Source organism: Poecile atricapillus, chromosome 1, assembly GCF_030490865.1.
Source record: "Poecile atricapillus isolate bPoeAtr1 chromosome 1, bPoeAtr1.hap1, whole genome shotgun sequence".
NCBI classification, from domain to species: Eukaryota; Metazoa; Chordata; class Aves; order Passeriformes; family Paridae; genus Poecile; species Poecile atricapillus.
In genome coordinates this window covers 49209505-49234896 of record NC_081249.1, presented here as the reverse complement: position 1 = coordinate 49234896, position 25392 = coordinate 49209505, and the positions used below count along the sequence as shown (strand labels likewise).

At 42.7% G+C, this 25392-nt stretch overlaps 2 protein-coding genes across 2 annotated transcripts; one reads left to right on the top strand and one right to left on the bottom strand.

Moving 5' to 3' along the window:
• The first annotated feature begins 5847 nt into the window (after positions 1–5847).
• Positions 5848–13801, top strand: ACOD1 (aconitate decarboxylase 1). The gene is made up of 5 exons (XM_058860971.1): positions 5848–5943; positions 7389–7550; positions 8591–8680; positions 10675–10880; positions 11444–13801. The coding sequence occupies exons 1-5, from the start codon at positions 5932–5934 to the stop codon at positions 12396–12398; spliced, it is 1425 nt and encodes a 474-aa protein (XP_058716954.1). The 5' UTR covers positions 5848–5931; the 3' UTR covers positions 12399–13801.
• Positions 13802–13938: 137 nt separating this feature from the next.
• Positions 13939–19467, bottom strand: LOC131590712 (glutamine amidotransferase-like class 1 domain-containing protein 3, mitochondrial). Its single transcript, XM_058860985.1, has 4 exons — positions 19262–19467; positions 17163–17334; positions 15117–15321; positions 13939–14235 (listed from the first exon to the last, which is right to left on the bottom strand). The coding sequence occupies exons 1-4, from the start codon at positions 19367–19369 to the stop codon at positions 14043–14045; spliced, it is 678 nt and encodes a 225-aa protein (XP_058716968.1). The 5' UTR covers positions 19370–19467; the 3' UTR covers positions 13939–14042.
• Between the last annotated feature and the right edge of the window lie 5925 nt (positions 19468–25392).

The following is a 25392-nucleotide window of genomic DNA, read 5'->3' as shown; positions in this document are numbered from 1 at the left end:
AATTCCTCAGTATGTTTTACAGTCTGAAATATGTGATACTCAATCTCAGATCTAATAACTACCATGACATGTTTTATAATTGCACCATAAATCAGAGGCTGCTGCATTTAAAGTGTAATTTGAGGCTGTTTTGCAATATTTCTTGGCACTTTTAGAACTGTATCAGGGTGGAAAATGCATGATCTAGCTGGGTACAACCACAGATGAAGAAAAAGCCTTTTTTGCAGTTGTTGGAGTGCCCCAAAAGAGCAGGAACATAATTATCACTGGTGGGATACCCAGGCTGCCTTGAGAATCTCAACGAAAGCATGGTGTCTGAACAGATCTGTGTGTCCAGCAGCTGGGAGGGATGGGTGGAAATTAACCCATGGCACAAGCTTGAAAAATGAGCACTCCATTAGCAACGAGTACTCTGTAGCTTTTGTAAAATGACTCATTTTTTAAATCCTTCCAGGAGGGGCCATGTTTGGGAGGGGCAAAGTTGAGAGCAAGAGAGAAAGCATCTGCTCTGAAAGTTGGAGGAACAATTCTGATAACTCACACAGCATCTTCCAGTATCTGTCTCAAGCCTTCTTCAGCTGCTGCCAGATAAATGATGAACTCCCACAAAATTAGGTGATTTTTTTCTCCCGAAGCCTGTTTCTGTTTGAAGAATGCTGCTTTGTTTTTCATTCTGGTTTTGATGTATATTCTATAGGTGTTATTTTAACCTGTTCAGTGCATACAAAAGTTTTTAATGAGTCTTGGGTAATTTTTTAGGGATTCCAAATCCCTGAGAACTAGTATAGAACATATAAGAACCTTTAGAGAGGCTCTTTTATCCCTTAATTAATGGTTAAACTTGTTGTATACCAGATCTTGACACTGTATCTCCCCACTGGACCACCACCATATCTGGCCTTGCTCTGAAGTGATCAGGAGCATCAATTTGCTTGGTACCTTTCTGTGCATGATGCATAGCCCCAGCACAGTGGGTCATGCCTTGTTTGCACCACCAGAGTTCTGCTGGTAATTTAATTAAAATTGCCATATCCCTCATATGTGCTCTCACTAGTTTGGTTTCCGCTCATCAAACTCTGAATTTATGCTAGTCAAGTTTTATCGTCTCCCCAAATAGCACAAGCCGTGTAATGACACCTGGCTGCATCTTGGACACATAATATTGAAAGAATCATAGGCTGCTCTTTGATTAAGAGAGCAATGTGTGCTACAGACTGCCAAAAACAAAAACAAGTAGTTATGGGAACTGCAGGTACACAAAACCTATGTGATCTCCTACACCCACTGCTGCTATTCATACTGGAGATCACTGGGAGAGACATTAATGGTTAACGGCTCAAACATTTGGCCATTTGCAGGGGCAGCACTGTGCTTTGCTGGGGCAGGGATTGCATCCACCCAGGGGAGGAGATTAGTTTTGTGGCATGTGGTGGCAAAACCTCTGATCCAAATTAGACAGTGGGGGAGAACACCCACAGAGGGGGAGAACACCCACCACCAGATATTCTGGGGTTTGAGCCAGATAAGATAGAAAGCTGATAAGGAGCAGGCCCTGCAGAGGGGGGATGGTGCTTTTTATCATGCCAATTGTCCTCCCTTACACTCCTTTACACTTTGGTATAAAACCCCCCACCTTGGGGAAAGTCACATTCACACATAGGCCTGAAGGTATTCATCCCTTCTGATGGGGCATAACTGGCCCAGCTACATGAGGCACAGCTGTCCTATTTTAGAAGGTGTCATAAATCATCAAAGACCCCCCCTCCAAGCACCCCCAGACTCATTCCCTAATCCTTCCACCAGATGACTGCATGTGATCCACAGTGCTGCAGCAGAGCCTGAGTGTGCTGCAGAAGACAGGGTAAAACTGGATGCTGGCACCAGTAAAACAGGTAAAGATTGTAGCATTTGTGAGAGCTAAAATGCACATTGGATCAACAGGAATTTCATGGAACTGTGGTGTCTTCTCATATTGTTATAGACCAGGCCTCTTCACACTACTCCATAAATGATGCTGTCTTGAATGTGATCCTAAGGGAATGTCCCTGGTAAGTCTGGTGCCTCTATCTTACAGCTCATTTAACCAAACCAGCATCTTCATTGTAAGTTGAAATGAACCTTGAGGTCTTGCCTTCAGGAATAGCACTGCTAATTTAGGAAGGCAAGAAGGGCAGTGTAATGTAGTGCACTGACCAGCACATTGACTCCTAGCAACCTTTACCAGAATATGGCTGGGAACTTCCAAGATTTGCTGTGGGAACTTTGAAAAAAAACAAACAAGGGTGATAACTTCTCTGGAGATTTCACTGCCACTGCCACTAGTTGTGAAAGTAAGTGAATAAGAGAACTACTGCAGGCTAGAAATTTCCAGGATGATACATTTTGTGGTGAAATCATTGTCTATTTCTTTGCTGTGTGTTATTGCTGTCTGACTCAGTACCCATTGTTGAAGTAAACACAGGAATGTAGGCTTGAGGAAAGAGGCACAGAGACTATAACGACAGTGGGTGCAATATTACAGCACCCCAAGGGTTATGGCTGTAGGGCAGCTAACATGTTTTAAATCAAGCCATCTATTCCAGACAATTCGCTAAGATTCTCATCTTTTCACTGTAATTAAAATATCCCAGTAGAGGGAAAAGGAGTAAGTTCTGAACTTTTAAGTTGTTTTCAGACTGTCAGCAACAGCAGAGTCTCTGTAAACACAACATGCTGGCACCTGTCTCCTGTTTTCTCATCTAAGCTCAGGCCACAAACAAAGTTACTTCTTAAAAGCTGGCTTGGAGAAAAGTAAGCCTGGACTCTGTATTTTGTTATACTTTTTAATATTTCATTAGAACAAAAGGAGCATAAGGGTAGGGCCAAAATTGCTTTCAGTTTCAGACATACAGCTTGCAGGTGTGGGCAGAGTTTAGCTTAAAATAACTAGAGGCAAAAGGGAAAACATCGGCTTAAAAATGTGATGTCAGCAGGAGAAAATAGACTCTGTGGGGCACTGGTTTTCTAAAGCCTTGTTCTGTAATCAGCATAGCTCATTACTGTAGCTGCATGCAATGCTGCAAATGGCATTTGGATGAACACATTTTGTCTTTCCACCACGCTTGCTAGTTAACAAATTGTCTGCTCAAATTGCTGAACCATGAGTATTGTGTCAAAGAAGAGGAAAGCAGCAGATTCCCTTTGTCAGGGTGGACAGGCTGTACCAAACTCACAGTCACTGATTTTCAACCTTCTTCTGTTTAGACCCCTAGGAATTCTGCTGTGGAGGCACAGGACTTTCTATAGACACCTCTTCCCCCTGCAGTGATAATCATATTGCTTTCTTTTTCCTCACAGTCTACACCTGAGCCTGAGGGTCTGCAGACCACAGTTTGGAAATTGGTTTCCCAAGCAAATGTAGTTTCACTTCGTTCTCTTTTTAACAAAAAGTCACTTTCTCGTAATGTCTCAGCTCAGTCCATAAATATTACTAATGTTGTTATTGCAATGCATGGGACAGTCCATGCTGCAATCAAGATCATAGAAGGAAGTCACCACATATCCTAGATAAGCTAGCAGCATGTGACTGCACATCTCATTGCAAGGCACACCACAACTCTTCTTGTTCCCATCCAAATTCACTTTGGAGTCTCATCATGGGATGAAGGCAGTGGGATCTCTATCTCGCTTGAGGAGGAGAAAAAAATGAGAAGCAGAATGAGGTTGTCAATTATATCCCAAAGGTAATGGAAAAACAGGATGGACTTTAGGGCTTGAATATCTTTTATTTAATATGTCATATTTTGCATTTGCACAGGGAGGCTGTGGAGCCTCTGTCCTCAGAGATATTCGGAACCTAACTGGACAAAGCCTGCTCTGGATGGCCTTGTTAGAGGCTGGACAAAATGGTCTCTGGGAGTCCCTTCCAACTGCAGCCAATCTGTGATTGTATGGCTCTGAAATTTAAATATTTTTTTCCAATTTTCTGAGAGAAGAATGAGCTGAAAGAACAAATGTGAAAGTTAACAAAAACTTTCCTTGTTTCAACCCAATAGCATTGACTTCTATTAACCCTTCTAACCACTGCCAACCTTGTCAACCTGAACAATCCCATTATGTCAGTTGGATTTTATCAGCACCAAAGGTAATTTTTCAGGCTACCTCAGGTCTTTCTCAGTGTGGAAATAGAGGGAGCAAGGAAGAAGCACAGATGCACATTCTGGTTCTCTGTCCCTGTGGGGTCAGGATTTGGCAAAACACCCAGGACCTAGGACATCTGCTGGGATGTTTTATGTAGGTGCAAGTTATACCTGCATGGGTGAGGAAATTGTGGCATACTCATAGAGAAATGTGTGGGAATAGGTTTAGCAGCCACGCTGAACAGCTGCTCATATTTCAAAGAAAGACAGGACAAGGGTTTAAATGGAACCTCCACATGATGCAGATTAGCCTGTACAAAATTATATATGTGTTTGTAAGGCTGGGTTTTGGCATCCCAGGCCTCAGGCTCTTTGGCTGTATCCATGAACTGACTCATCACTGCTTCTATCATTCAAGGATAATGTTATTTATCCTTAAATTATATTATTTATGCTTTGTCAACCCAGTACAATTTTCATCATCAAGTTATGCACCAGCAGGTGATATCCAAAAGCAGAACTGGCTAAAAGCAAAGACAAAATAGGCAAATGTTTTGCTTAGAGCTTGCTGGGAAGCAGTTGATGCCTTCTTCTCTCAGGTTGTCTGTCCATGCCCTCCCAAAATTTCACAGAGTACTTCTAGCCCTATTCCTCTCTCCCTCTGCTTCCGCTGCGAGATTTAATTTTGCGTTTCTGAGGGAATGAAACTCAGTTATGCCTGACTGCTGAGAATTACAGATCCAGCTCTGGACACAGGCTGGACCAGCCCAGAAATGGGTCTGCTCAGCATCAGGGCTGGCCCAGGGTGGAGGAGAACCATATATCCAGGGACAGGAGAAGGGGAGGACACAGCCTGAAATAGGACCTTTCAGTAGTGGTTAGAACCACTCAAATCAATGTTTAGCTTCACCTCTAGACCTGTGCTGTTATCTATCTGGAAGCACTCAGGAGTCAGATAAGGCTTTACAAAATTATTTGTAGCTATTCTCAGTAAAGGGCTGAGGTTCCTAGACTGTTTTAGGCAGAACTTATCATGGAAGTGCAAGGCTGCAATTCTGAGATTTGATACTTTGTTCCTTAACCCAGGTGATACCCATACTTCAGGCATCTTTACTTATTTACTTCAGAATTATTCAGTAGCCCCTAGTCATGCTCCTGTGGGGCCTGCTCCCTTCCTGATGGGATAAGCAGGGATTTCTCACTCACTATCTATTGCTAACACACAGTGATTCATGCTGTTAAAACACTGCTAAGTGCCAAGAACAGCCTTAATCCAATTTATCGACTGAAATTCTTATGGCACTCATTTCCCAAGTCTGAATTGTATGTGTTAAAGAGGAGACATATAGTAAAAGAGGAAAAAAACAAAACAAATTAACAACAGGTTGTTTAAGCTAAGACAGCCTTTTCCATCCTGTAGTCTAGTGTTGGACATTCCCAGTCAGTAGAGCTATCCGTGGATTACTGTGATTCCACACAGCTCTCCATACTACCAGATGAATCAGTTTCTATCTGGTAATGAAGTATCACATGTATTAATTTACACAACATGTAGACATGACTGGCTAAGTTCTGTCACATGTGTCCCAGGGGTTTATAGTGCAATTCATCAGAGGAAAGTCGAAAGTGAAGCAAAAAGAACATTTACAGGCAAAAGAGGAAATGGGAAGGACAAGATGCATAAATAGAAAGGCCTAATATTCCTTCCCCCACCTCAGACAGACACATATAAATAGTGAGAGGGTGAGTTGCCCTGCTCACTGGCCACCACTCATTTGCTGCATCTCTCTGGGACGTGCATCACCCCTGCAAGATGTGGGCAAAGGTACTGTCTTTTTTCTTTGCACTGTAAGATGTGACTCTCTGTTTAAGCTTTTGTATCCTCACTCCTTACGTTGCAGTAGGTGCCCATCACACCATGGAATGTGTGGTTCACCTGCTTTAAACTGCTTGTAACTGTCTCCTCAAGACAATCTTAATGCTTCACTACAGGTGTGAGTGAGAACTTGTTTGTAATGATGGGTACAGTTCTGGTCTCCACTGCTAGAGAAAGAGGAATCCAGTGTGAACAATGCAATGAAGATATATGAGCATAGTAGGGTGAGTCCGTATTCTAAAGGAGAAAACAGGACAGTTTGGTTTGTTTATCTCAGCAAAATAAAGGTCAAAAGGAAATACCACCACTCTGTGTGGATATGTGCAGGGGAGTAAAGGAAGGGGAAGGAAGAGGGTAAATGAAAGGAGATAATTTCCAGGGAGAGAGAAGATAAATATTCATTACTGCCGATATAAAAAAGAAACTGTGTGTATAGACTGGCTGTAAATAATGTGTACCTCTACAGTGGGACAGTTCAAATGGTCCAGGAAGGGAAGTTTTAGATTATTTTCTAATACAGACATTAACAGCAGCTCACAGCCAAGAAGCAGGATGAATCTGCATAATAGGTTATTGCTCTATAGGAGAAGAAAATAAATGTATATAATTCCCAGATCAGCAGGATCGAGGAACAAGGAGCCACTGCTTTTCAAAGAGGCAAGATCTTGTCTTGGAGAAAAGCTGGGACTCCAGCTGAGAATGAATTCAATGGGAGCTGGGAGCTATGAGCAATATGTGCAAGGTAGGGCTGCCAGCTCCTGCCTCCAACTGGGCTCCAAGCTCAGCAAGATTTCGGACTGTGAGGGTGACAGTAAGGGAGATTAAATCTTGCCTTCTTGTGTGGTAGTGGGTGCACTGGCTTGAAAAGCTACTCTCCTAATGATTTCAATACCAACAAGAAGGTGCCATGGGAAAGACAGATATTTTTACTTCTATTTGGGGTATTTGTGGCGTGTGTGTGTGTGTGTATGTGTATGTGTGAATAGTCATTAGAGATGGAGATGAGATGGGATGAGATACAGATGATAATCTTGCATAGTTATAGCACCTGCAGTGCATACTCTCAAGGGTTCAGGGAGAAAGCAGAAGAAATACATAACAGAACAGGATAATGATGAAAGTATAAATAAAATATAAATAACACAGTGACATTTCTGGGAATAAAAAGAGGAAGAATTCAAACTTTGGTTTCACTGATGCAATTCATGTAAGCAGGGGCAGAAATGGCCAGTGTTCTAGATAGTAGCCCAAAACTAAAAAGGAAAAAAAAAAAAAAAAAAAAAAAAAAAAAAAGAGGAAAGAAAAAAAAAAAAGGAAAGGAAAGAAAATTGAGTGTTTACTTTAAATATAGAGAAATATCTACTTCTTCTTTTTCTTTATTTTTCCCTTCCCAGACAGTTACAGGAAATTTTGCCAAGGTGATTCATGGTTTGAATGCAAATCAGTTGACAGATCAAGTAATTCAGAGAAGTAAGAGAATGATTCTGGATACTCTTGGAGCAGGGCTTCTGGGTACCAGCACCGAGGTCTGCCACAAAGTGGCACAGTACAGCAAGGTAAGCTGTCTGGCATTCATAGCACACCCTAAAGTTTAGCTTTAAGAAAGCAAGGGAAGACTTAGGCTATAAAAAGAAAATTTTGCCATGGTGAAATTTTTTCATGGATGGAAAGAGAGAAATTGTGTTCTTCCCACTGGAGACAGTGAAACTTCAGTGCTCAAGTTACTTTTCACTCTGGATGGGCAAAAGTCTGTTTATCAGTCTGTATGCTAAGATCCCCCTATACAGACACAGTCAATTAAGAACCCCTTCCTTTCTTTCACCTATGATATTTTATTAAAAACATCAACAAAGTAAGCAACACTTATCACCAGCCTTTCAAATCAAGGAACTGTAAAAGAGATAAGGAGTTAGCAGTGGATTACTTCCAGCCCATGAAAATAATTGTTGTCTGAGGTGCATTAGCCATGCGTTTTTCTCTCCTCAAACGAGCAGGGCAACTGACCCTGAAAAGAACACAGAAGTGCATCAATGAGGAGCATCAATGCTTTATTGTTCAGACCTACCTGGGTGAATCTGTGCTCCAGAGCTCTGTGTGCCAATTAATCCCTTACCACAGAGAATTCCCCTTTCCAAACCAGGGTAGTTTATGCCCTTTTACTCAGTTTGCAGCACCAGGAGGCCATCGATCATATACAAAACACAGAAAACAAAACCCTTTAATGAGACATCTTCCTCAACAAGATGATGACAGTCCTGTCATCATTTAGGTTGGACTTGATGATCTCAGAGGTTTTTTCCAACTCAGCTGATTCTGTGATTCAGTCAATGGGTGGTGAGAAGGGACATCAGTGGCCAGAGGTTGTGTGAAGGTACTGAGAGGCCAGGTGGGTGGTATTGGTCTGCCCCCAAGCTCTGTTTGGGACATAAGCCAGGAGGAAACTGACTTTCTTTTCAGACTTTCTGAAAGAACAATATTTTTCTCATAGCAGTTAGGTCCCCAGAGGATATGGTCTGCTCTCGCTTACATCAGAGATACAATGCACATTTATCCTTAGGTTCAGGACTTTGAATTAATGTATGTCAATTTGTTTCAGATCTACAGCTCAGATTTATCCAGTACCGTCTGGGGCCACTTGGATTTCCAACTGCCTCCTTTGTATGCAGCTTTTGTGAATGGAGTGGCTGTAAGGGATGCTCTTTTATTTGCTCTGAAATCATACAAATTGATGCCATTCTTGCTCTATAGAGAACAGAATGTCCCAAAAATCTTATAATTTTCTGAAACCTGCTACAAAACTTCCCTAGACTATTCTCCTAATGTGCTTCAACTTCCTTCCAGAGAGATTGAACTTAAGGTATAATATATGTATGATCCAACTCAACAGCATCCCTTACCTTTAATGTGGGACCTGGGGCTGTTGTCAAATGTCAAAACTCTACAGCTTACAATCTGGTAACCTTGTAGCAAGGCTACAACCTTGCTGTAGCTGCTTAAAAACTGCTCTAGCTCTATCTTGTTTCACTGGGATCTGAATTTCATGCCAACTGGCAAAGTACAGTTACAGAAAAACACAGATGCACACATAGATACATATAATATCACAAGGCAATTTAATCTTCAGTTATGCAGTTTCCAAAAGCCAGTGATATATTTTGGACACACACTTTGTCATTAAATCAATAACTGACTCTCCAGACGTCTGTCTAAACTCAGATTGGGGCTGAAACCATTAGAAATTGAAAGATGCAGAAGAGGTGGGGTAGACAAATTTGGCAATTATGCAAAACTAGGGAAGGTTACCAACCAAGGAAAGAGTAATATCAAGCCTATTTAAATTAGTGTGACAACAATATCAGAGGTCCAATTTAACAGCTCATTTCCAATGTAGAGAAAATTACCTTGGAAATGAGATCTAGTACTGCTCAGCTCCTAGCAGCCCTTATGATATTCAGATCTGTCTGTCAGCATATATATGAGCACTTCAGTTTACATCTTGGTCACAGGTCAACTTATGCACTTACTGAAGACACCAGAAACCCAGCTTACAGGGTATTAACCACAACTTTCCTTATCCTGCACTGCAGGGCATCTTCCCAGATGACATCAAAGTTTTTCAAGGCAGACACTGTGTTTTCTTCTATCTGTTTAGGAACGGTCCTCAAAAATGCATAATCACAGTGTTACAGGGCAAAACCTGTCTGCTGGGGAGCCTGACCACCTTCCCAGTTCGCTCTGAAGTTAAGACATGGGTGAACAGATGTGAAAGTTCAGGTTTTGAGGTGTTACTATGCTATAGTAAAAAAATGCTGTCTCTGAAGCTCTCAGGTCTTTGGGGGTTCTCAAAACTTTGTGAGAGGAAGGAATGTGTCTGATAAGCAGTATATTGTAGACACTGACTGCATTGTTGGGGACCATTTGCTGCCAGATCAGCAGCCATATGCCATGCTGGGAACACCTAAAATCTTCCTGAGCAGCTGGGTTTTGGGCATGGGAAAGAGAAGGCATCATTTGGGATACTCTCTTAAGCCAAGCAGTTTGTTCCACATTAAGATCGTAGCTTTCTCCTACTCCCAGCAACTCCAGGGAGTCTGGTTCCTTGTGTGGACAGGTCCTGTTTCGGTGTGCTGAAAATTCAGGCTAAAGCCTCCTGTATGTTTCCAGGCTTGTGGCTGCTTCCTGTGGATGGTTGCACCAGAGAAGTAGCTCTGTTGATATAAATTTCATTTAGCAGTATTTAACTGCTACAGTTTTATGGTGCGAGTCCTAATGGCAGCATCAGTTGAGGCACTGGGGAAGTAATTTCATTGTGTTTATATTTCATTATGTTTTGGGGAAAGTGAAAATTCACTGTTCACATGGTGGACCTAGAACAGCTGCTTTAATTATACCAGTCTAATTAAAGCAGCAAAAGCCAAGTGGAAAAAAAAAAGGAATCACTGTCAGACCGGTTTCAGGCTGGTACAAGCTGAATTAGAATTATTCTCCTTTGTGGCAAGATCTCTGCTGCATTGCCACTTCTCAGACTGCCATGTTGGGAGTAAAAGACTTTTAAAATTTTTGCTTTCGAAGGAAGATCTAGTTCTTTGGTACTTTTTTATACCAGTTATGGTAGTTTCATTTGACTGAGGCAACCTTGCAAGTCAGAGTTTAACATATCAATGTTTCTCCTTCTATTAGGTGCACTCAATGGACTTTGATGACACCTGGCACCCAGCCACACACCCATCTGGGGCTGTGCTCCCCACACTGATTTCACTCTCAGAGGCCCTTCCTCAGAAGAAAAAAATCTCGGGTCTTGAACTGCTCTTAGCTTTCAATGTGGGAATCGAAGTGCAAGGCAGGTTGCTGCACTTCTCCAGAGAAGCCAGGAATATTCCAAAAAGGTACACAGAAATGTTTAAAGTAGAAAGTGGAGTGGAGGTGTTCTGTAATTACTGTTAATATATATATTTAAATGTCAGTTAAAATACAAGTGGCACAGTTATTCATATTTCCTAAGCTGTTTGAAAATTTGGGGAAGGCTCATCTTACACATAAATACACTTGACTCATCAGTCTTTTGCAAATAGATTTCTTTTTGAAAGCAATGACCAATTCACATTGAGGCAATGATCTCCCTATTTTGAATTTTTATAGATTTATAATAATATATAAATTTAAATAGTAATAAATATAACTTTATATTTGACTATAAATTTGCTTTGAACTATGAGCTGCACTAATATGTCAGTCACTTTCTGGGAAGGACCTACTGCGAGCCGTAGTATTCCAGTTTTACTTTTTCCTGAGGAAAAGTGACAACTGTCAGGCCCACAAGTGAATGCTGAGTATATGTTTCTTCGTGATCCAATCCATTTTCCATGGCAATGAATGAAAAGCTTTTTCAGACAGTGAAATCTGGGTGAATTTTTGAAATTTGGTAACAAAGATACTTTTTTTTTCTCAGGTTTCACCCACCGGCTGTGGTTGGTATAATGGGGAGCGCAGCAGCTTGTGCTAAACTGTTAGCTCTTGACCAGCTGGAATGTAAAAATGCTTTAGCTATTGCTGCCTCCTATGCAGGTGCCCCATTGGCTAATGCAGCAACCCAAATAAAGCCCCTTCATATTGGGAATGCTGCCAAGCACGGACTGGAAGCAGCTTGCTTAGCTTTACAGGGCCTTCAAGGAAATAAACAGATCTTGGATATGGAGTCAGGGATGGGTGCCTTTTATACAGATTACAACCCACAGACTCTGCCAACCTTGCAGTCCTACCCCTGGCTCTTGGAACAGCAAGATGTGGCCATCAAACGCTTTCCTGCTCATCTTGCAACACACTGGGTGGCTGATGCAGCATCTTCTGTTAGGAGGAAGCTTGTGGGGAGCGGTGAGAACTTGCTCCCCCTTGATAAAATTGAGAAAGTCATTCTCAAAGTCCCTGAGGTCAAATACGTGAACAGACCCAGCCCAGCCTCAGAGCATGAAGCACGACACTCCTTCCAGTTTGTTGCATGCTCTGCTTTGCTGGACGGCAGCATGTCAGTCCAGTCCTTCACCAGTGAGAATGTTCACCGGCCGGCCTTGCGGGAGCTCCTCTGCAAAACACAGCTGGAGCACCCTCCTGACAACACCCCCAGCTTTGACAGCCTTTACTGTGAAGTGAGTGTCACGCTTCGGGATGGCAACGCTATCAGCGACCGCTGCACCACCTTCTACGGGCACTGGAGGAAACCTCTGAGCAAGGAAGACTTGGAGAAAAAGTTTCAATCCAATGCACTCGGCATCCTGCCCACAGAGGCCATTGAAGGCATCATGGAGACAGTGTACAACCTGGAAAAAGTAGAGGACTGTACTGTGTTAAGTACATTTCTATCAGGACAGTCACCTAGAGCACTTCCAGAGAAGCTGTGCTTCCTTTGAATGTTCCAGCCAACAGCTACATGCTCTTCACCAAGCCAATGCAAAATTCGGGACAAACTCTTATTTACTGACTCAAGCACTTTTAAACAAGACTCTTGTAACACAAGTCAAATATTGTGGGTTTTGACTAAGTAAGTAATTTGGTGATTATGTGATTAAGCCCCGCTTAGCCAGGCTGAACAGATCCTCTGCTGGCACAGCTGACTCCAACTCTTTGTACCTCTAGAGGCCAAGCACTCACTGCTTGTGCACAGCACAAAAATCTCCCTGCTCGTCTGCCAAAATCTGTGTTCTGCTTCTCCTAAATAACTCCATACAGGAAACCCAAATTCTGGAAGAGTACGGAAGTGCTGTATCCATGAAAAGCATCACGGTTAGAATACAGAGAACATAAGCCTTTATATATTTGTTTATGGCAATTTATCTCTACAACCTCCTTGAAGAGGGCACCTGTTAGGTCTGAGCACTGACATTTGTGCTAAAATAAACACAGCACACGTAGGGAGGGGTAGCACTGGATAATCTGCAGGGTGTCAGGTGTCACTGTAGCCATTGCTCTTGCACTGAGGCAGCATGAGGGACAGTCCATACTCCTCATCATAAAGGCATTATTTCCCAGTTCCACCTGTTGGCTCCTCTGTAGTACAGGTCTGTTCCTGTTTCACCCCTGCCCCAGTCACATGAGACACTGAGCAGGTGATGTCACTTTAGGTTACTTCAGGCCCAGCAGAGTGTGGGCTACACCACCCTGGGCAGGAGTGACAGAGCACTTCTTATGTGAGACAACTCAGTGTCCACAATGAACCTTGATAATGAATTCTGGGTATTTTTTGTTCCTCCAGGAGTACAAAGCCTTGCCAGATTGTGCTTCTAAGAGAAGCTGCCAACCCTTTGCTCACATTTGTAAGATCAAAGCAAACATATAAAATTATCTTCCTCAGGGCACTAAACAATGTATGCAAAAAAAAAAATCACAAAATATATCTAATTCATTTTGCTAAATAAATCTGAAATTACTGCATTTATTAGCAGAAAATTTGTGTATTTTCCACATGCAATGCATTCATTTGTGCCAGATCTTGGTTTATAAAGTTGGTTTACCTAGGGGCCCTGCAAAAATTTTGTGAGTCCATTAGTAATACTTGCTTAAAGACTTGCAAGGGGAAAAAAGAATCCACATAAACAGATTATTTTATTTTTCCCTTCTGATTAGAAATCAGAGTTGAACTACTCACCTATACTGAAGGTAAACAGACTAATTTACAGCTACTTCACCTGTAATTGCAGCTGGAAACAGAAAATGCGAATTACTGATAAACATTAATGATGTGATAAAACCCCATTGCCCATTCAGTCTTTTTAAGACTGAATACATTTGGATTCATTTAAAAAAATAAAAAAAATATAAAAGGACCTTCCCATCACCTTCAACATATGGTTTCTGTTTTAAAAGAGGAATAAATAGGTTAAATTCAGCAGTGACTATCTGATGTATTAAAGATTAAAAAACACCCCACCACACCAAACAAACCAGGAACTGTGAAGTTCAGCAGTTGCATTATTTTATTAATTCAATCAAAGGAAGCTACATGTTTATGCTTCACTACACCGATTTCCTTGGAGAAGTCTGTACACTTCTGACTGTCAGGCAAGCTTCAGGACTTCTTGCACCATTGTTCCAATTCCATCAAAGATTTCATGCAGAGGAGCCTTGCACATGAAAGCACAGGTAGTAACTATTTTATTGGCTTTATCCACATGGGATTCATTTACATTTTTGCAAATGTGCTTACATCCAAGCTCTGTTATAGCAGATGCTGTTTCAGCATCAGGAAATCTGTAAATAAAAAGATTTTAATTAACATAAAGCAATGACACAGCCATAAAACTCTGCACACATAACTTGAATGAGAGAACTACAATAATATCTACATGACTCTTTAGCTGATGATGACATGGGAGCTAAAGGGGCTGTTACTATCAGATCTTCCTATCCCCTATGGACACATCAAGTGATCTAATATTTTTGAAAACATAGTCTGAAATGTGAAGCCACAGTATGTCAGCAGGTACAACAGTTTTTAACAATCTTTCCATAAGTTTGGAAAATGATACCAAGTACAGCCAAAACTGACCCTTAAAAGCTTGAGAAGCCAACTGAACTTGCAACCTTTTCCAACACCTCCATGTAAGGTGTTCCTCTGGGATCTGCAGAGATTTTGATTTTTTTTCCCCCTCTGATAAGGAACAGATGCAATCTGTTCTGAACAGAATCCCTCACTGCAGCTGCTGCTAAATTTAATTCAGACGTTTTTTTGGGAGTTGACAGTTCTTTTTGCCAGGCCCTGTTCTCATGTCCCACCCCTAAAGTGGCCCCAAACTGCTACCACCAGAAAAACTTCATTAAAAATACCTGACTTAACCATTGGACTCGACCATCCTAGAGGACTTTTCCGAACTAAACAATTCTATGACATCACAGGTCAGTGTATACCTGGTTGTAGCACCACAAAGTCACCTGACTTCATGGACTCACTCTGTCTGCCCTGAGAGCTCTGTGCCTACTACTATTATTCTAGTGAAAACTGTAGCTAATCTTCCTTAACAGTAACTAAGTTCCCCCAGGTTTACTGGTAACAAAGAGACTTTTGCACAGCAGCCTGTCCATTTCCTAATCCTAATTCCCATGTAAATCATCTCCATTCATTTCCTTCTTACCTTCCATCTACATTTTTATCTTGACCAACTGTAACCTCACAACCAGGAAAGACTTTGGCTGCCAGAACTGGTGATATACAGCACAAACCAATGGGCTTTTTAGCACTGTGGAAGGCTTGGAGTGTGGAGTTCACATGCTCATTGACAGTACAGTTCTTGCCATCTACAGCCCAGGAGCACAGGTTCTTTGCTACACCAAAACCACCTGAAAAAAAAAAAAAAGAAAAACCACAAAAATATAAAACCTCAAATACAAGGCACTGCTAAAAGCTATTGAATATGACACCAAACAGAAGCTCTTTTTTACGACATAATCTTGGTATTCAAGGGACCCTTGAGTAACTGTACTAAAAGCCTTACAATGTCATTGTAACCTGTAAATGATGGGTATACAATGTTAAAAGTTTAACTGTTCACTTTTTTATACCATGTAGGTTATATACAAGCCAGAAAGCTTAACCTTGTTTCAAAAAGCAACAAATAGACAAACAGGAAACCTCACATTCCTTTGCTAGTCACTAGAACAGCTGCACCATGTGTTGTGCACTCCTCAGTAAGGAAGAGGGATCAGAAGGCCAGTACTAGTCAAAAGCAGTAGTATGGAATTCATGGGAGTAATGCAAACAGTGATTTGACCCTCTATAGTAATGAACTCTCGAGTTTTACTTTGATGCTTAAGCAATTATAGAAGAGCTTTTCTTCTTTCCTAGAACTACTTTTCAACTTTAAAAAAAAAGAGATTAACAGAATAAAAAACACAGGGGATTTTACATAAAATAGACATTATAACATGGTATTCTGAGACCAAAAAAAAATTGTAAATGGTAATTTCCTATTAAAAATAGCACTGATTTGTCTTTCTATAAATTAGTTTTAACAATCCTTTAGGTGCATTTAATCTTCATTTAATTGTATAAGCAGATTGTATTTTACAGCTCCTTTGTCTGCTGGTTTTATAACCATCAGAATAATCAAAGTAAGGTTATTCCATACGGAATGTGCACAGCATCAACTTTCCTCCAATAAGCATAAGGCAATTTCCACAAGTACTTCAACAGACAATATCAAGGAAGCTTTGCATTTTTAATATTTTTTCCTTTCCAGGTTTGCTGACTTTCAAGTGTTATCTGAAATCTCTGAGGCAAGATTTTAATTTTCAGACTTAATAGGGTTTATTTCCCTCTAAGAGTTATTACAGCAACCCCCCTGAGCCTGGGTTATAACAGCATGAAATTAACATGGAAAACATCTGTGAGCCTCTACTCCCTCCTGATCAGCCCTGACATCAACCACGCACTTACAGTGCAGGCAGATTTGTTTCTCTGTGTTATACACACACTCCCTCTGCTGGCCTTACAACAGTGTGAAAACTTCAAAATTAACACTTAAGCCCAATCATGAAGGCAGTATTTAAGAGTACGATGAATATTTTAGAAACAGATCTTCAGCAAGTGGTGATTTCTTCATGATGCTCCAGCTTCTTCATTTCTGGAAGTGCTTACAATTACCTCCATCTGGAATGCAAATCTGTGGTCTCTAAATAAAAAATCATCCATAAACACCTTTAGTACAACCTGATCAGCAGATGAATGGATACATAATTAAAACAGAGTGTACTCCCATCTGTCATGGAACATAATCTATTTGGCAACCTGCTGTTCTGCCAGCATTTTCAGAGGCCCTGAAACTAAGGCATTGCCATGTAACTGAGTTCTGACCTAATTTCTGTACTCTAGTCATGGTTCTTGTCCACATGTAAGTAGTGAAGTTTTCACAAACTTTAGTAAGAAGGAATGGTGGGATGCATAACTTAATACCAAAAGAACACTCTGGCATTTTAACTTAGTGAACTATGAATCAATAATACATTGAGTTAAAAAAATCACAATTTTTTTTTTAAAGATGAGCTCAGCTGGTCAGAGCATGGTGCTAATAACACCAAGGTTGTGGGCTCAACCCCTCTGTGGGCCATTCACTTAAGAGTTGGACTTGATGATCCTTGTGGGCTTTCCAAAACAGAATATTCTATGATTTTGTGATACCTACCAGGGAAAATGACAGCATCAAATTCACTAGCTTTCAGTTCAGCCAAATCCTGAATGTTTCCCCTTGCCAACCTGGCACTTTCAACTAACACATTTCTCTTCTCTTCAGCTGGACTTCCTTTTAGGTGATTGACTACATCCCTTTGCTCAATATTGGGGGCAAATATCTTCACCTAGGAAGAGAGATGAAGCAACAAAACCCATACATATTTGTCACAATAAAGATAATTTAATAAAAACACATTTTGACCCCGAAGCCTCTTATGTAAGTTAAGCAAATTCCACAGGATGCATCTAGCACATTAAATATCTAAAGCAACATATATTAGGATGGGTAAACACAGCCATTCTTCCCATCCTATTCCCAGCATTTTGACAGGAGAGTATTCTTATGCCAGCATTAAACTTACTGATTTTGCCAAGGCAGATAAGCTCAAGGACAAACAGGACACTGTAATTTATACCAGCAGCCCAACTGGACATACAGCTGACTTTGAAGAAAGGCTGCTTTTAACTGTTATGGGACGAAAGTGCTAAAGAAGTTTGACATAAAAAAAGTTGAAGATTCAAGTTTTACAAGCATTTCTAGAGAAAACATTAGAGTTACCAGCTGTCCTAAAATGCCAGCAGCAGAAAGGAAAAACAAAACACAGAAGAACCGATTTTGGTTAGACACAAAAGGAGAACACTGCATCAGAATATAAAGACCTGTGACAGGTGTACCACAGGGGCTGTTTTCCTGTCTCTGTTTTGAAGCTTCCTTTGCAAACTTCTTAGAGATGACAATTTTGTGCTAAATATGAGGGTGCTGTTGTTACCATCAGACACCTGGATCTGGCTATACACAGACAGTGACCACCTTCTGCCATCTGAAGCCACAGATGGGACCAAAGCACACCACTACGTCCTGGTCCAAGGCTTCTCTGACCAGAGAACTAAAAGTTCCAGCTTACAAAAGAGAGCCCAGAAACAGTGAGCAGAAAACAAGCACATGAACCCCAGAGAGGGCTGCAAAAACAAATTGGAAGGAAGAACTTTAACCCATCCTCAGCTCCCCGTGGCCAGACAAGAAGGGTCAGTTCTCTACCTTCTCCTTGCTCCCGGGTTCACAATATCACAGAATTGTTAGAGCTGGAAGGGACTTCTGGAGATCATCCAGTCCAACCTCCCTGACCAGGCAGGGTTACCTAGACAAGGTTACACAAGAATGCATCTAGGTTTTGGGTATCTCCAGAGATGGAGACTTCATGACCTCCCTGGGCAGCCTGTTCCTATGCTCTATCCTCAATGTAAAGAAGGTTGAACTGAACTCATGTTGAACTCATGTTGAACTGAAACTCCTTGTGGTTTAGTTTATGGCCCCTGCTCCTCATCCTGTCACTGGGCACCACTAAGAAGAGCCTGGCATTGCTGCCCACAAAATTGGATTCATTACCTTATGTGTGACAAACAAATAATTACACACTCAAGAGAGACATTGATTATTTATTTCAGAGTCGTGCAAGCCTGGGTGTTTGGTGGTATTCCACCAATCAAGCATGCCCACTGGACTTTTTGTGCCATTGTCTATACACAGAAATTCAGAGTAACTCTCCAAGTGCAGCCCCTCTATTATGATTAGCTGGTCATTTCCATACAAGTTTTGTAACTCCAGTTAACTTCTACACATGCTCAGGGGAATGGTCTTCACCTGGGCAGGGGTCTCTGACCTGTCGGCATGACTTTTAGTATACTAATTGAGTTGTATTAGTTGAGCCTTTTCAGTCTTGCATCCAGCTGCCTGTGCGACCTCAACCCCTGCCAGAGGGCCGGGCAGGTCTTTGGGCGGGGATGAATAAAACAGGGGAGAGGGCAACCCGAAGAGAGAGATTATGGCTGAGCAGGCCCTGCAGGGCGCAGTGGCGGCGCAGGGAGCACCGCAAACCGGGAGGGGCTCAGGGCCCACACAGAGGGGGACTCTCGGCCGCTGTGTCGCACACGGCACGCCGGGCCGCGCACACACACACACACAGACACAGACACATAGACACAGACACACAGACACAGACAGACACACAGATATACATATGCACACCCCCACACCCCGCCGCCCCCCGCTACCTCCGCGCCGCCGCGGCTCAGGTGCACCAGCGCCGCCGACGCCTCATGAATCTCGCTGCCATCGAAGACGCCGCAGCCGGCGAGCACCAGCGCCACCCGCTTGCCCATGGCAGCCGCCCCTCAGGCCCGGGAAGGAGCTGCGCCCGCCGCCGGGCCCGGGCCTGGCAGCGCCGTCCCCGCTCCTGCTCCTCCTGCCGCGCCTGCGCCGCCGTCTCCATCTTCCGCCACCGGGCCGCGGGCGGGGCGGGAGATACGTGAGGAAACGTGGAAAAGCAAAGGACGGGTGCCTGTAGTTTTAAATAAAACAGGCTCAAACGTATTTTCAGCCATGCGTACGGCCTGGCCTGCGGCCCGCAGTGGGGCTGTGAAGGGCAGGTGCCGCAGAACGCGCGCGTTCTTGTCCCTAGTCCCAAAGTTGCCGGGCCTCGCAGGGCCTCGGGGGTGCCTATGAGGTGGTTGAGTTTTTGGGGTTTCTTTTTTGGTTTGGTTTTTTGGGGGTTTTTTTGGTTTTGTTTTTTGTGGGTTTTTTTTGGGGTGTTTTTTTTTTTGTTTGTTTGTTTCTTTGGTTTTGGTTTTTTGGGTTTTTTTTTTGTTTTGTTTTGTTTTGTTTTTACGCATAGGGTAATAATCGTGTAACGAAAACCGGCTTGCAAATTGCATTGAAAACCAAAAAAAGAGTGGGGTTTGGTAAGAGGCCTGCGGTGCTGCCGGGTCCTGATGCTGCTTGTTTCAGTGATGCTTCACTCATCAGATCTACCCAGTCCTTTATTCTCCCTTCAGCTCATGCTGGGCTTCAAGGGGCTGCTTCATTTAATCAGAAAAAAACTAAGGCATTTTAGCAAAGCAACCTTTCTTCCTTCACCCACTCCCAGCCTTAGTCCCTTAGGGCATTGCTTTAATGGACCAAAAGTGAAAGAATGCGTCCCCTGTCTCCTCCTTGGGACTGTGCACACAAGTGCCACACCAGGGATCAACTGCACTGAATATTAGTAAGATCTCTCAGTTTTTCATGAGCTGCCTCTCTTATAATAAGAAGAAGCTTGTGTTGAATAATGAAAACTTACTCTTCTACTGGACCATAGGACTGAAAACCTGGATCTTGTAGAAAAATGAGAGTGTCTTCCAAAAATTTGGAGTATGGGTTTTCTGCAGAGGACATGAGAGTGAGTAGACTGGGTAGAACAAAAAATAACATTTGAAAGCAGAGCCTTTTCCTGTAGCAAAATGCATTCAGTTGAATACTGATTGCTTGGGAGTCTGTGTGGCATGGTAGACAGGGAGATTCTGGAACAGAGCTGGGCCAAGATAGGGAGATTCCCTGCTAAAGGGCAGACTCCTGGCTGCTGGGTAATGTTTACTTCAAACGGGTGTAGGGCTTCAACTCAGTCTACATCACAGCCCAGACTCAGCCTCTTAGGATTGAATAGGCCTACAGCATAGCTCCACTGAGAACCTGCAGAGCTGGAATCCCACTGGAATCATCTTTATGCTTGAGAGCTAGAAGAAAGCTTCTGCCTGGAAGGAGTTTAAGCTCAATGCATGTTTGGAGAAATGAGTGTAGTCCCAAACTCTGCCGTGTGTTAGGGCCAGGGTTAATGTGAGAGCGAGGGAAGTGAGCACCTTCAGAACTGCAATTCCCTGCTCCTTTCTGACCTGACTTACTGGCTAGTCTTTCTGGATGGACCCCGGACCTGAATTGCCAGTAACCTCATCTCCAGTCTTGTTTCTGGCCCTGTCCCTTAGATGGACCTCAGATTCACATTATAGGGGGTCCTTTTTCCTGGAGGAACCCTAGACTTGATTGGGATATGATAATCCTATCCTACTTCGGGTTCTCTGTGTCACATCTCTGTGCCTGATCCAGCTCCAACTTGCTTGTGCCATGTCTCTGCCCTGACTGTGTGACCTTGTCATGTCCCTCTGTGTCTTAGGTCCAAGTTTTCATCCTAGCTCATGACATGTTCTTGCCCTAGCTCTCTGTCACCCCAAAGTAGCCCTAAGAGGACTCTTCTCCATCCTGGGCCCACAGAAGCAAGAGAATTTCACAAGGAGTACAGCTCTGAAACCAAATGTTTGCAAGGTGAGAGGTCACACCTTGATGGGAGAAGAAGCTGTGGTCAAGGCCCTCAGTACCCTAGTAGCCCTATAATTACCCTGGCCAGCCTCTGCTGTGGCCTCCAGCCACACACTCTCCTGCCACAAATCCGTGTGCACTTAGGCCTGGGCATCCAGACATCACCTGAGCTGTGCTGCAGGTGTTTCCTGGTGTCCTGATGTAAGGGTCGCTCTTCCTGCACATCCCATGAACTGACCTTGGCACAAGTAGTGTAATCCCAGCCTCTACCCTGCTGTCTCTGGGATACAGCTGTGCTGGATCCAGCCACTACTATGTGCCTGTTCCCTTTCAGAGACTGAATAGCAGTGAGGTTCCACCAAGAGTCTGATCACTAGAAAAATCCTTGGTGATGTGGTAAATGCAAAGTTACGCTGGAATGACCAGTGCATGGATTGGGTCTGCATCAGTGGGGTACAGCTGGGTTCAGGTGTGGCTGCAGTGTAGCTCAGGTGGGAGGCATGAGCTTTGGCTTAAACGCAGCTCACCAGGAAAGGAGCAAGGAGCTCCTTCTGAGATGTCTCAGCAGAGCAGAAGCAGTTTCTGACTTTCCTTACAAGTTTTTATCAGACCTTGTTTGAGCAACCAGCTGCACACCCTGAAAGGAAGAGAACAGGTACTGTCCCCTCCAGACTTCAAGGGGTTGAATTACAGGTCTGTCTAGACCCCAGGCTTTTTCCTGCTGCCCAGGATTTGAGGAAGATATTTTCTCTAGTGGAAATCCTTATTTGAAGCACCTTAGTTGCCTGACAACAGCTGTTAGCTTAAATTTGACCTGGACAGCTCTTTGTATTTCACAGAAACCCAGCTGACTCATCAATTCACATATTCCTACCCTGCAGCAAATCCCAGAGGGTTCATCTCAGTTTAAAACTCATGAACTTCTTCTGCATCCTTATCCCAATGCTCATCCTACCTCTCAGGCTCCAGCAGACCCGCCCTAGTATTCCACCTTGGAAAGAAATCATTTTCATCACCTGCCCCCTAAGCTGGCAGACAAAGGAGGAGCTGCCCTGCAATCCCAAATGTTTACTGAACTGCACATCTCTCATCTGAGCACAGCTGTTGTCCTATCTGCCAGGGTCAAGGTGAGGGGAACTCTTAGCAGTATCTTACAAAGCCCAGTCATTCCACCCCTCCTGTAGAAAAAGACATGCCCAGCTCACAGTTCAGGTGGCATCTCAGGCTATGTAGCAAAGTGTAGATGCACAGAAGTCCTGTTTCTGGCTCTTCTCAAAATTTCTTTCTTGCTCCTCAAAGGCAGAGATTGTGCCTCTGATGAACTCCTGTCTTTCAGAGCAGCTTCAGCGTGACTTCAGGTAATGTTTGTGCTTCTCAGTATGCATCCAGCTGACTCAATAGCTAACATGTGCCAGTGTAAGTGGAAAAAAACAAAACCCCTGTGATCAGTAAAGCTGCCAGATGTGTAGCTTTATCTGCTGTGATCCATATGTATATTTTTGACTTTTCCACTGAATGGCACATTGCCAATGTCTGCATAGGCTGGGAGATGTGCAGCTGTGGTGTAAGCACCATCCACAGCAGCCCATTTTTGTGAGACAGGGGCTGTTACTTCAGGTGCAACTCTGCCTCTCTGCTCTGACTTACAGTGTGATGACTCAAGTACAAAGCCAATCTGTTCAAACCCGCAACTTCTGACTGATGCAGTAGGATTTGTTTTCCCTTTTCTCTCCATCCCTTCCATCTTGTTCATGACAAGGGTAAAGATGGAGAAGGTACTGATTTATAATGGGAAACCACCAAGAGTCTTTGTTGTTTCAGGAAAATGCTCAGTTTTCAGTAATCTAAAAAGAAAATACTCTGGGAAATGAGAAAAATTTAGGAATCCTATCAGCTCTAGAATTTGATCTTTGTAGCCAGTCTAAGTATTCACTCAAACTCTGTTACTAGACAAAGAAGCAGATCAGCTCTGTGGGTTTCTAATGGGGAATTTGACATGTTTCTGCATAATAAACTAGACAGTAGTTTTTTAGCTCAAGTATATTTATTCCTAAATGTATTAGTGGTTTATTTTCTATGTTCACAATATATCTCAGGTTGCATGAGAAAAAAACCCCAAAAAACAATGTACCTTGTTGCAAAAGTTTCCTGTGGGATGTGATGAAGTGAGACAAAAAAACGCTATTAAAATAAATTAATTAATTTTAAAAATTAACCCCTTCAGCATCTTTATAGTGGAGATTTAATAATCCACACTGCAAACATATGCTGAGCCAGGACTAAGAACCCATTCATGCTGCATTTTGAGTTTGGCTAGTGAGCAGTTATGGCACCTTCCTTATGCTATTTCACTTGCATCTTGGTTTCAAAGAAGGGATAAATTAGCCTTTCTTCATTTCATAAAACACTTCCAGAGTTACACATCCAAATCTCTAGCACTAGGAATTGTGGCTGTATTCCAAACAAACATATCTCTTCTTGAGCAGATGAAAGAGCTGGTATACTGTACCACACTCAAGCTATGAAACATTCATGATTATTTTGTTTTCTAAGAAATAAACCCAAAGATTTTATAAATCAGATACAATTAACATGCATGAGATAAAAATGAGATATGGAAATATAAGCATGTATTGGTTATGTAAACATGCATTAAATTAATGTATAATGCTGAATGGCATGGATTTTAAAAATAAACACTATAGAATCAGGCAGCAGGGAAGTGAGATAAAGAAATGTTGCTGATATTAAAGGTTTTAAGGTTTTCTGAACATCTTTAGTATCCCAGCATTACTGAAACTGATATTCAGCAGCCTATCCTGCATTTTTATGAAGGATGCAGGGTTTTCCACCTGCAATTTTGTTTGAATATATAGCCTAGCATTGTGATTACTGGAGAACTAATTGCTCTTTAGGGGCTCACATGAAATGAGCAGGTATATTTTTCTGGCTCCTGATAGTCAAAAGTCCACAGCACAGTTATTATTTACCCAGTGAATAGCTCACACCAGCCTTTTCACTCTGGATGCCAGCTACTAAACTTAGCCTTCTGGACTCTGATGCCAGCATAGCCAGTTTGGAACTCTACGGAGCTGGGAAAAGCTGTGTTTTCTGCAGGGATGCTGCTGGCAAACCTGTCTTCACAGTTTCTCTTAGTTCGTCTGCAGGATAGTTCTCACCATTGTCATAAAGATGAGAGAATAAACTGCTATATGATTCCTGAAATGTAAAGTGTTATGATTAGAAAAAAATGTTCTGAAATGGGTGATGGATATACAAACTGAGCTTGAAGCCCTGAAAATTTTCAGACAAGACTACTGGGAAGTCTGAAGAGGTTCAGGGCTACAGGGTTTATCACAGTAAAAGACCCTCCTGACATTTGGTGAGGCCTCACGTTATCATCCCAGGGCTAGAACTGGAGGTCACCCCCTTAGTAGGTTCTGGGTGTGAGGATGGACACTTGATGTGTCTTTTACAGAATCATAGAAAAAAAAAAGGGTTGGAAAAGACCTCTGAAACGATAGAGTTCAACCTACGATTGAGCACCCCCATGTCAACTAGATCAGGCACTCAGTGCAGTCTGTGCAGCCTATTCTTAAACACCTTCAGGAACAGTGACTCCACCACCTTCCTGGGCAGTCCATTCCAGTATCTAATCATCTCTTCCGTGAAGAAATTTTTCCTAATGCCCAACCTAAATCTCTCCTGGTGCTGCTTAAAACCATGTCCTCTCATCTTGTCACTGGCTATCTGGGACAAAAGGCCGACCCCGACCTGGGTACAACTTCCTTTCAGGGAGCTGTAGAAAGTGATAAGGTTCCCCCCTGAGCCTCCTTTTTTCTAGGCTAAACACCCCCGCTTCCCTCAGCTGCTCCTCGCAGGACGGGTGCTCCAGCCCCTTCACCAGCATTGACGCGTCTCCAAAGCAATGCGTGAAATGCCAGACGAGCCCTACTCCAGCTAAACGATAACACCGTGTACTTGGTGTTATACGTGCTTGGATCTCCAGAAACACAGTCACACTTCAGCCTTGACGTTTCTCAGGGATGATTCGGCA

What these genes read in the sequence shown, in the direction of transcription:
- LOC131590712 (XM_058860985.1), bottom strand. Translation starts at nt 19,369, where the DNA reads ATGGGCAAGCGGGTGGCGCTGGTGCTCGCCGGCTGCGGCGTCTTCGAT. An exon ending in TGATGCTGTCATTTTCCCTG is followed by an intron (nt 15,322 to 17,162) that starts GTAGGTATCACA and finishes TTTTTTTTTCAG; the next exon opens with GTGGTTTTGGTGTAGCAAAG. An exon ending in GATAAAAATGTAGATGGAAG is followed by an intron (nt 14,236 to 15,116) that starts GTAAGAAGGAAA and finishes TTTTATTTACAG; the next exon opens with ATTTCCTGATGCTGAAACAG.
- ACOD1 (XM_058860971.1), top strand. An exon ending in AAGTGGCACAGTACAGCAAG is followed by an intron (nt 7,551 to 8,590) that starts GTAAGCTGTCTG and finishes AATTTGTTTCAG; the next exon opens with ATCTACAGCTCAGATTTATC. An exon ending in CTTTTGTGAATGGAGTGGCT is followed by an intron (nt 8,681 to 10,674) that starts GTAAGGGATGCT and finishes TCCTTCTATTAG; the next exon opens with GTGCACTCAATGGACTTTGA.